This window comes from Rhipicephalus microplus, chromosome 1, assembly GCF_043290135.1.
Source record: "Rhipicephalus microplus isolate Deutch F79 chromosome 1, USDA_Rmic, whole genome shotgun sequence".
Lineage (NCBI taxonomy): Eukaryota > Metazoa > Arthropoda > Arachnida > Ixodida > Ixodidae > Rhipicephalus > Rhipicephalus microplus.
The window spans coordinates 219,251,226-219,263,492 of record NC_134700.1 but is presented as its reverse complement, the minus strand read 5'-3'; the positions used below and the strand labels follow the sequence as shown (position 1 = coordinate 219,263,492).

Below are 12,267 nucleotides of genomic sequence, written 5' to 3'. Positions count from 1 at the left end.
CGATGTCGAAGACGCAGGACAAACAAGGGTAGGATAGTGCACCTGGGGCTGGTATTACAGCTTAAGTGGTCGTGTTGAGGTTGTGCTTACCCCAACCGTGACCACCCTTTGGGCGCAAAAGTGCCGAGGCCCGTATGACACATCATGCCCATTTCGTGCCGGCCGCCATCCAAGATGTAACTGCCTTACACTTACTGTAAACCTGCACTGGTCTACAATTAAGTCGTCACCGTCACCTCCGTGCAACAGGTCTCAGGCCAGGTCGACCACCCGACTTTGACCGCTGACTTCGTGGACCACACCACCGTTCTCTATTAGACTTCATACATGAAGAAAACTTGTATGTGTATTTTTCAAAAATTATTATGCCTAGGGGCAGACTTTCGAAAAAAAAAGTAGTCGTTTTTTCCCCTCCAACGGAAAGCGAACATAGGAAATTTCGTTTGTGAAACAGATATAAAACAGAGAGAGTCACTTCTTTTGAGCGTAACGCAATTGGTATCTCCATGTTCTTCCTCCCGATGCGTTTATTTTTACTTTTTTTTTGGTTGAAAGCTTCTTTTCCTCCAAAAAAGCAATGAGATTTCGTTTGCCGTTTTCCTTCGGTGACATTTTGGTAAACATAGAAAGGAGATAAATTTTCCTTCTTTTTTCTCCTGAAATCCTTTACGTTGTACAAACGTGCGCGTTTTGTTTCTAGTGGCTTGACCGTTCGCAAAAATTGGTCGCTCTGACGGGGAATCTATTTTTGAAATCTTGCCGGGTGACTCTAGAGAGAGGCTAACAAAACGAAAAAGAAAAAAAAATAGCCAAGAAGGAACTTGACACTCGTACAGCACGCTTCGCTGGTGAAGCGAGGAGGTGAGTGCGGGACGTTTCCCTAAGGGAAGAAGAGTTTCGATTCATCGCGAGCAGGAGAGATGGTGGGATTGAAACGAAAACGATGACGCAGTCTGTTGGCAGAAGAGCACATCTGTTCGGCCTTTAGGTACGAATCACGCCATTGGGTACACTGGCAGGCTTCGCGATACACGGGACCGATGACTTTATCGCCCTCCTACTATTGCCAAAATTTCCTCATTCTTTCGAAGCACCGATAGAGAAGATGGGAGATAACCATTTATCCTTCGTGCTTACGTGTTTGTTGTATATATTTTCTTCAGAAACTTCGAGAAAACTGTTTGAGCAAAAAGGTGACCCTTATTTTCCTTCTGAAGAAAAAATGAAGAAAAAAATAAAGTGTAAAGGTCAAGCAAATTATTTCTTCACTTTGGCATAGTTTACCATCTGCCGTCTCACCTCGGTGCAGTTTTTTTTTTTTGGGAAAGCTTCTGGCAAGGCTGCACAGACCTGATGGAGCGACACTCTCTTACACTCTCGGCTAAATTATTCACTATTTACTTTCTGATCTACATTTTGGACTGTTTTGTTTTATCTTGTTTTTTTTTCTAAAAAAAGTGAAACGAACAAAAACGTTTCGATTTATTCTTTGATGTGCCGTGTCGACGATGCGCAGTATGTTCGTTGATGAGATGACGAGAATAGAAACGGTGAAACGCATACGAAGCTCGAACGAATTAGTTGCAATCCAATGCGCAGAAATTAATGGGAGCAAAACGAGGTGCTAACAGGTCGAAAGCACTGAACAAGGGATGGGACCGAGCCAGTTTTATCGCCCTGGACATTTTTTTTATTTATGCTGGCTTGAACTTGTGTTTTGGCTGCTCTGTTTATTCGAATCTCATGGATCGATTACATTGGTGGACCTTGGAGCATTTCGTCTTCTCATTTCTAATATAAGCATGCGGCCGATTCGAATACGAGGAGGCTTGTGAAGCAATGCCGCTTGAGGTGGACACAAAAAGGAATGATAAAGTGAAAATGAATGTGATGAATCGCCATAAAGATTAGCGGTCATAAAGTGACACTTTTGTTCTTGTTCCTTGGTTCATGATTTATTGTGGTTGTATTATTTTTCATAACGTTTTTTTCATGTCTGATGAATAAGACGTGACTTGTGAACGTGGGCCATAGGAAATTGAGGCGGAAAACATAAGAAGGGTGCATACAAGCTAGGATTGTCAAATAACAGCTCTCCCTCCCTTCCGACGTAGAAGGCGTATGCATGTGGTTTATTTGGTGTATTTGTGTCTTTGCATTGTGTTAGATGTTGCATATTCTGTCCTAACTAAATACCAAGTATTATGGAGACGTACATTTGCGATTTGTTCTATACATGCCTACAAGATACGCGTGCTGAAATGAAGAGAAAGAGAGAGCGAAACAAAAACGTGGTGAGGTTACCAAGAAGGATGACCAGTTTGCGTGCACAGGCTGGGTGAAGGAAGTAAAATAGGTTTTTTCGCATTGTATTTATTCGAAAGGAAGTGATCGTAAATAGTCCGCTTTTGTCATCAGAATGCCTATATTATTTCTCAACGAAAACGCTCCCATTGACGCCAGTCCTAGCAATCGTCGAGTCTTCTGGTACCTGTGATATGCTGACTTCATATGAGCCACGTTATGCAAATATAATAATAATAATAATAATAATAATAATAATAATAATAATAATAATAATAATAATAATAATAATGATAATAATAATAATAATAATAATAATAATAATAATAATAATAATAATAATAATAATAATAATAATAATAATAATAATAATAATAATGAGGAGTTCACTGGTTTGGAGTCTCAAAACACCCACAAGACAGACAGTTTTCGAGGCATTTGCTTGAAGAGAGTCTTTGGGGACACCAGGCTCAGAGGCGATCCTTGCTGCTGCCAATGACATGGCCGTATGAGCTCTTAGTTCTTGAAATTGACAGAACATGCTGGCACGAGAACGCTGTCATTCGTGGCGCCAATTCATCAGTGTAAACGAGTGATGATTCTTCACAAGTCTTTTTCACTGTGACAGCATCATCTTTTATCAAACATGGTTGATTGACCGGCTTTTGCTGGCGTTCCATAGGAACGGAAGTATGGTCAAAATGTGGATCGACTAAGGTTGCACAAGGGGTTTGTTCGGGCTCAATAACTCGAACCATGCAGACATATTTCGTGTTCGTACGCAGGGGTAGGCACTGGCGACATATCTAAGCTCTTGTAGCGATGTCGGCACGTATACGCTCCGCCCAGCACACAGCTTGCTGCCTCCCTCTATGATATCACGTGATGACCGGCATAGCAGTTGCAATGCTGCCTCCGAGCACAACGCGTCGGAAAGCCGCCCGCGTAGCTTTGCAGCTGCTCTGCCAGTTGTGACGTCATGTCATAGAGAGAGGCAGCGAGCTATGTGCTGGGCGGAGCCTATGTATACGTGCCAACGTCGCTACAACAGCTTCGATATGTTGACGGTGCCTATCCCCGTGTACGAACACGAAATAGGTATATTGGGCATCCAAGATGGCACAAAGTGACAGACCCGTAATACACATACACAGCGTTAGATTTCAACGATGCTGTCAAAATATGCGATCTACTTATAACGTTCTCTTTTGGTTTCATTCACGCAAACCAGAATTCTCAGCGCTCATCGCGATTCTGTGGCGTTGTCTAATCGTCGCTGTCATTGCACATTGTATAAAACACAGTAACTCTCGCCTTACTGTAAAAATGACCATGTCTCTGGCTGTAACGGGCACCTAAGCCGAGGACAAGACTCTCCCTAGACACACGTATGGTCTGTTCATGACGCATAGTACGTGAGCGAAATACACGTACAGTTCTACGAAAAACTGAACAGAACAGGTCAGTAGTCTAATCGACAATGAAATTTTAAAAATATTACCAATAGTAGAAATGAGAACACTGCTGAATTCCACAAAAGAACGCTTGTCCATAAGCACCGGCTCCGGTGTTTCGTCCTTTTCCGTCCTTGGTTGTTGCGCTGTCTGCAAGATGAATACCAGCCAATTGCTCAAACCTCCGTTCTCATACAAAAAGAAAAGGAAAAAGCTCTCCCCTGAAAAAATATAGAAGACACGAAGAAGAACCGGTTTCTCTGCACTAATATACTGTGGGTGGAGTAGTCTGTGTTCGCCCGTTCTTAGTTTTTTTCCCTTTTTTTTTGACATATGTCTGCAGTGAGCAGGTCAGATACTCTCTTCAATCGCGCCGCCTGCGTCGAGCATCAGCACTTCGCGCGTGCACTAGAGCTAAAATGTGGAATAGGGAGGACTGATATTGAAATTCTATGCGCGCGATCCTAAGCCCCCCTGTTTTCGATTTCTGATGCTCAAACGTATATGAAATATAAAGAAGAACTCTCTTTTCTTAGCTTTAAATGGTTTGTGGGAAGCCCCAAATTGTTCAACTCAAGTAGTTCCTCGGTTTCCCCATTCACTTATTGGAAAAAGTGCGCACCATTTGTGCCACTTTCCATGACTTCGTCTTTCAAACCATGGAAGCAGCCTATAGGAAAGAGAAAGAACGAACTTACATGTGAGCCTCGCAAGAAACCTCCGAGTCACTCTCGCAAGCCGTCTACCGCTGGAGGCTTGTGCGACGGGAGCACAATGCGGGTTGATTGATGACGGCCAGCCTTTTACGAAGAAACGGGAGCCTCCGGCCTGCGCCAGGGTTTTCTTCTCTATGTCCCTCCTTTACTCGTTATTCGCCGCTCTTTCGTATATCAGAGGAACTTGCGTTACGTCGGAACGACCTTTCTTGTCTCCTCTTTGCTTTTCTGAGCTATTAATTTTTGTGTGACTTTCCCCGTCGCTTAGTGTTTTGGGAGCATATGGAGACTGACGAGCTGTAAGTTGCCGGGAAAGGAATCAAGATGAACGCTGAACCTGTCGGGGCCGCTGACGCAATCAAAGCTGATGGGGACAGCTAACGTGAGGAATACGCAGTGGCGCGAAGCTCGGGGTCACGATACCGGCTGCGTAGGCACTTTGACAGTGTAGCGCCCCCCCCCCCCCCCCCAGTTGTGTGACGCTGCAGGTGTGCATTGATCGACGTTTTGAATCCTCCATATTGGCACGTTAACTTTGTACCTCGTGCTTTCAGCACTTTTTGATAGTTAGTCCAGCCCCTTAACTTTCAGAATCAATTTCAGTTTGCCCATATCAGCATCATAGTCACGACAAACTAGAAGTCGCCATGCTGCGTCGATAACACCATTCCAGACACGTACTATACCACATTTAAGTTCTCACTTTTTCTTCGGACCATTTGCAGACTGGAACGCCCTGCCGTTTCAGTCGCTGCAACACATTGACTACTTCGACTTTATCACATCATAACTCTAAGCACTATCCTTTTTTTGTTCGCATGTACAAGAACGTACGTGCACAAGTAATCCCAGCCGTTTACAAGAAAGTATTAACGTAATAATACTCCTCTTGCTGTGCCATGTGTTATATTGTGAATGTATATTGGTAAAAATAGTTTTGTGTACATATACTTATTCTGGTCACAAATCGATACTGATTTATGTGGTGAAAATGATGTTGAATATGAATTGCTATATGTACAATTGTTTGTTTGTGATTATTAATTTTGTGTGTACACCGCGTGCGTGGACTACTCATTAATTAAGATTTTTTTGCACAAGTGCTCGTTTCCACACCTGAATTGGCTTTGATTTTAGCCTGTAGCATTTTGTAAATAAATAAATAATAAATAAACATTTTGTTTTGGCTGACCTTTGCGCGAACCAATGTGCGTGTGTTCTAGCAAATATGAACTAGGCTGGTGAACTTGACAAAAGTTCGTGCGCCTCGTGATTATGCTACTTGAACAGCACAGTTATGTAATGAAAAGAACCTTTGAAAGGCAAATATTGAAATAAAATGTCAGCTTCCTAATTTGACAGTGTTGAGCAGTAATGATTGCCCGAAATTGATTCCAGCTATTCTATGGAGAGTGGTTGCTAGGAGTCAGGGAAGATTTATTCTGCTTAAAATATTTACGAAGATTCGCCGCATGTTGAAAGAGCCGAGGTAGCATTGTCAGTCAGTTTCCAGCAGCTTTAGCTTTGCTTTAGCTTGGTATTGATTTTTTTTGTCTATTTGAATAGAAACATTCTGTACAAGATTTATTAATTTTTATACAGCACCTGAAGTATTTATCTTCAAAATGTATGTACTGAATTTTCTTTGTTGTGAGTATTTTTGCATATATAGTATTTTTAATAGTACTGTATACCTACCGGCAACCAAAAAGCACACACGTTTTACAATTTTATTCATTCCAAAATATTTTTGTTGCTCTAGAACATATATTTTTTTGAACGAGCATTTATTGTGCAAAATTTCATATGCCACAATGAGCAATTTTTTTCAAACTGACAAAAAAATCTTCCCAAGACATATGAAAAATAACCATTTCGCGGAAACAAAAGAGCTGACCCTATCGCGTTAATACAGACTGACGTGGTGACTTAGTGGTCGTCTTACGGGGCTGCTGATTACGAAGGCGTGGATTCGATCCCGCCCTTGCATGATGGTCCTATTTGGATGGAAGCGAAATGCTCGACGCCTTTGTCCTTTGCGATACCAGTGACTGAGTGCCTGTTAAAGTACCCCAGATGGTCGTACTAATCCTAAGTTCTCCGCTACGCCATACCTCATAGCCAAAGTCGCTTTCCAGACGTCATTCCCCGTAAACCAACGTCATAAAGCTAACACTGCATTGGAGTGGAGAGTAACTGTTTATGATCATGAGGTAAAGGGTCTGACGGAATATCCTGAGGCCCCGAAGAATAATTGGCGAAAACATTGAACAGACGCCGGCCACAGGGAAAATATTTTTACTGACGGTACGGCCGCCCCCGCAAGGGAGCTTTGTTCACAATGAAGTGTCGTTCACACGGGATCCTTGCTCGCACCTCTTTACGGTCTTCTATGTTTACGATCATGGGCGACAGGGAATTGTTCACTTATGAAGAGTCTGATCAAGTCGGCACTCATCTTTCGTAGCAGGGCATTGACTTTCCAGTGCTGCGGCGGTATTTTCGTGCACCACCTTCGGAAAACAAAGCTAGATTGATACATGGATAGATGGATAGACAGACAGACAGACAGACAGACAGATAGATAGATAGATAGATAGATAAATGGATAGATAGATGAATATATATATATATATATATATATATATATATATATATATATATATATATATATATATATATATATACAGATATAGATAGGAAAGGCGTGTTTACGAGCTCGAAACGCCGCGCAGAGTGGCTGAATACGCGAGTTATAGTGAAATTAAGGTGATGTTCACCTTGTCCGGGTAAATCGTATGTAGAGCTTTTAATATTGTTGTGTTTGAGCACTCTCTGCTATATGCGCATGGGACAAGATAGCGAAAGTCGGTAAAGTATAACGCACGCTCTCACAGCTGCGACGGCCGTACCCTTTATCTTTATTAGAGACATTCACATGCGTGAGCGGCTGCACTTTTTCTTCTTTTTCCGCTTTTCCATTCTGACTATAACAGCGTTCAGGCGCACCGTATATCTCGGTAAATTACGCAAGCAGCCATCGCAAAGCACGCTTTTCTGACGCCTAGGAGGGAAGTATTTCAAAAGTGGGCGCGAGACATTGCATAATTTATTGGAGCACAAAGTGCCCCGTATAAACGCCTCGCCTCACGTTTAAATTTTCTCGTTCATGGCCTCTTTGGTAGCTTGGTAACTAACAGATATACGTTGGCCGCGGTCGTCGCTCTGCTGTTTCGCCATGTGATCGATGTTGACATAGTTGATGTAGCACTTGTGTTGCCATTTTTTTAAGCGAAGCTTTCATGAGATATAAATTTCGCTGGCAACAGCAGCATAGTGCCATGAAAGCCCGGTGGCGGTAAGTGGTGAAAAGGGCAAGTGCATACAAAAAGGGCCCTCGAAGGAGCGCCTGTCGCATGCGTATCGGCATACGCTGTTTTGAAACGAAAGTGTTTTGAAACGAAAGCTATGCCGGGGTCCACCGTAGCTTTACTGACGTATTTCCGTCACGGATATGGTGTTGTAAAACATTTATTAACAGAGTGAAAAAAAAAAACGAGGATGAATAGGTCTGTTACGGGGCGTGGAACCAGCGACCTCGTGATCTCTATCGCGTGCCGCTAACCCACGGAAAGTACGTTTCCAAGAATGTTAACGGCAAGCTATTCTTATGCACACCATACACAGTTTGGCAGTCCTCAGAGCGCCGCAACTTGAGCGCGTTTTTGTGATCAGTAGTGAGATGGCGCGACGGGCTCGCGTTTGGCGCGGTCGTCATCTTTCGCCTTTCTATGAGCTTTCGCCTCGACTGAGCGGTGATTACTCCTGCGCGAGCGCTTATTGGACTTTCGATTCGGGAGAGCACATACGTAAGTTCTCTTGCTGCCGCACCCGCGTTTACGACAGGAGCGCGCTGCTCGGAAGCAAGAATTGGGGCAGTTGTTCGCACTCGTCTTGCGTACATTTGTGCGTTCGTTTCACGCGTCTTTCTGTGTGAACAGCGCGCTTCAAGTGTCGAGCTGCGACAGTTGTTAGTCCACGCTCGTCCCGTGTTCTCATTTCGTGCGTGATTTCTACTTGAGGAGCGCGCTGCAAGTTTTAAGCTGCTTCCCGTTCTTCGCGTGTCTTCGCGATTTGTTTCTGTAGCATTCATTCGTTCGCCCTTGTGTTCGAAACAACGCACAATAAGCGCTCAACTACGTCTGTGAAGACACGTTTTCTCTTTCGTGCTATAGCGATTTCTAGAAAAGAGGGATGAGCCTAGTTTTTTCGATGACTGATGCTTTCGCGATCATGGGGTTGTTGGCGATTAACCGTTCTCACATATAGAAATCTGATCTTTTATCGAAGTAACTCGTCATTTCAGGATGCCATATTTTATTTTCGTCTTTCATTGTTTCACGCATGATCATTGTTGTTGCCTGTAGCAGCAGAGGTGTTGCAGAGGTAAAGCTTTCCTGCTAAGCACGGGGATGAAGGTTCAATACCCGGCATAGAGGAATGAGAGAGAGTTAGGTGCGAGCATAGGGCAACGGAAAACAAACAAATAAACAAATAAATAAATAAAACAAGCCAGAAAAAATCTGAAACAGTACGCCAGGCACACACACGGTAAGCTTCGTTTGCGTTTAATTTCCTGATAGGGTAAGGGCTCTTAATTTTTTAAAAATTACAACCCCCGTACCCGTTTTACTGCGTTGTCCTAAATTTTTCACGCATGTACTATAAAACAAACAAACAAACAAACAAAAAACACCTCGTTGCAGAGCCCGTGGGACCACCGGGAGGTGTAGCGGTGCTCGACAAACTGGTTCTGTGGAGGCCTCCACCCAAAGACTACCACCTCGAAGAACTGCGTTCCATCGACAGGTGGGCCAACATTTGTACATAAAACGATGGTCGCGATTACGCTGTCGCGCGGACTGCAGCCTTCTTTTTTTTGCGTGAAGAATAAGACGACAAAGAAGCGCATTCTGATGAAGTCTTCCGACGAAGTTTGCGGATAGGAAGTTCCACTACTACTTCATCAAAAAAATATTCAACCTTTATCAAAACGTTGCATGATTCTTCCCCCACCCCTCCCTACGTTTCAGGTTAGTGAAGCTGGAACACCCTTTCGTATATGCTTCGCCCCTCCGCAATTTTTATTTAACAAATGCTTCATTGACAGCAATGTATAGCTATACACGAAAAAAAAAAGTTATTTGGAAATGAAGATCCAGTGTAAAGTTCAAGCGTTCACTGTTAAAAGTTAACTGTTAACGAAACAAAGCGCGAAATTAACGAGGCTTTTCATGTCAAGACGGAAGGGAACATGTGCGTCAGTGAACCTCCACTCGCCCTGCTGTAAAAAGAGATAGTGTTTTTCAGTGCTTAACTTGTACATTTCGACTCATGGCAGATTCGTTTTTGCGCACAGCGCTCGTGTTGTCCTCTTTTGCCTTCCGTACCTCGACTTTGTCTGTTTCTTCTAGCACATTCGTGCTCGCGCTGCAGCCCTTATTACTATGAATTCGTTTTTGCCTTTCACTCTTATGTGCACGTGATGGTTCTTGTTTTCCGTTTTCAGCTATTATACTTCCAGCTGTAATAAATTTACACACAGCTTTTCGTCAGCGCATGTGTCGTGTGTCCAATTTTTCTCCGTCCCGTTTTTTTGCGCTGTTCCCCTCCATTGACTGCATGTTTCGTAAACTATTGTTCATGTCACGATCACTGCTGCTGCTTCAATCAAAAAATAAAAGCTGATCGCTGAATCTGAAATTTACTCAAAGGGCTTTTAATATTAGATTGTTCGAACAATGGCATTTCAGTCACCGTGATCATACTCAACTGCGTCTTAGAGGTATTTGGAAAACACTCTTTTATTAAAAATGAGCTTGAGAGTGTTCTGCCCTCGCTTTCGAGCGTACCCGTTTCACGTGCCTCCGCGCTCTTCATCTTGCTTGATTTCTTCACCCAGCTCGAAACGTGCAAATGATCAACCAGACGATGAGCTATTCTGGCATTTGTGATGAGCATGCAACGTGCCTCTATGAATTTTTTCCCTTTATTACTTGCTTATGTACATTATACAATAATAATGCAGGGCATAAACAGTACATACAGAGGTAACGAACGCAATGGTTGCATAGTGACTAGAATTAATTTATACGGCTAAGTGGCTCAAGTTGTTCGAGCCACTCTGGAAATAGGTCTTGAATTTTACAATGTTCAATAAAGTGTGTGATTATTTAGCGGAAATATTCACCAATGAGCAGGGTATTGATGTCAGCATGGCAGACTGCCATATGCTTTTTCCAATTACTGTGAAGGCCGAGCAACATACCAGTATCATAAGGTGCTCTGTCATCTTCTACATTAACTGGTAAGAACCTTATCCTGTAGAGGTTTCGATCAATAAATTTTTTAAATGCGAAGCATTTCTTAGCAAACTTCGGCGACTTTGAGCGTATCTATCTATCTATCTATCTATCTATCTATCTATCTATCTATCTATCTATCTATCTATCTATCTATCTATCTATCTATCTATCTATCTATCTATCTATCTATCTATCTATCTATCTATCTATCTATCTATCTATCTATCTATCTATCTATCTATCTATCTATCTATCTATCTATCTATCTATCTATCTATCTATCTATCTATCTATCTATCTATCTATCTATCTATCTATCTATCTATCTATCTATCTATCTATCTATCTATCTATCTATCTATCTATCTATCTATCTATCTATCTATCTATCTATCTATCTATCTATCTATCTATCTATCTATCTATCTATCTATCTATCTATCTATCTATCTATCTATCTATCTATCTATCTATCTATCTATCTATCTATCTATCTATCTATCTATCTATCTATCTATCTATCTATCTATCTATCTATCTATCTATCTATCTATCTATCTATCTATCTATCTATTGTCACGATGAGTCACAAGTACTGGGGGATTTATTAAACCACCAGGTAGCTAGCACTAGGACGATGCGTCAGTCGTGGCTGGCTCTCGAGCAAAGAAGAACGCGATCTTCTTTTTTCCTCCAGATTTAGAGCCGCTTTTGCTGCCAACCCTTTACGTGCTGGCGGCATTATCCCCCCTTCCGAAAAGAAAGAAAAAAAAACAAGTACCAAAAAGAGAAAAGGAAAGTACATAGCAGCACCGCGATGCTACTACATAGGCACGTGAAAAAAAAATGGAAATTCGGATGAAGTGAAAGTAAAAATTGAAGAGCGTGCCAACATAGGAAACGTCAATGAACGAGAAAGTAAGTTCACAAAAATAAACAAAAAACACAAAGAACGCTGTACGGTAAAAGAAAAGTTACGAACAACGCGCAATAAATGGCTTCATGCGCAACACATGAACGACGTCCGGCCTCAGTCGTGTCCTGCTCCGTGCATGGGGTGTTGAGTCCGGAACCACTTCGTAGTTCACGTCACTGACGCGGCGTAACACTTTATATGGGCCAAAGTACCGGCTCAGCAACTTTTCACTAAGGCCATGGCGGCGGACGGGCGTCCACACCCAAACTTGATCTCCGGGGCTGTAAAACACTTCTCTGTGGCGGGTATTATAGCGTCGTGCGTCTGCCTGCTGTTGCTGGCCGATGTGCAGTCGCACGAGCTGCCGGGCTTCCTCGGCACGCTCTGCGAATTCTTCGGCGTCTGATGCCAACTCGTCTTCGTCCTGACACGGTAGCATTGAGTATAGCATGGTCTGCACTTCGCGGCCGTAGAGAAGCCGAAATGGCGTGAATCGCGTGGTCTCTTGCACG

General features: G+C 42.8%; 1 protein-coding gene across 1 annotated transcript in view; it reads left to right on the top strand.

Annotated features, from left to right (window-relative positions):
• The window catches only part of LOC119167000 (uncharacterized), a 98,810-nt gene that overhangs the window by 64,467 nt on the left and 22,076 nt on the right, over positions 1–12,267 (top strand). The window contains exon 4 of the mRNA XM_075868188.1: positions 9,241–9,343. Coding sequence (XP_075724303.1) covers positions 9,241–9,343 — 103 coding nt within the window. The remainder of the gene's footprint in view (positions 1–9,240; positions 9,344–12,267) is intronic.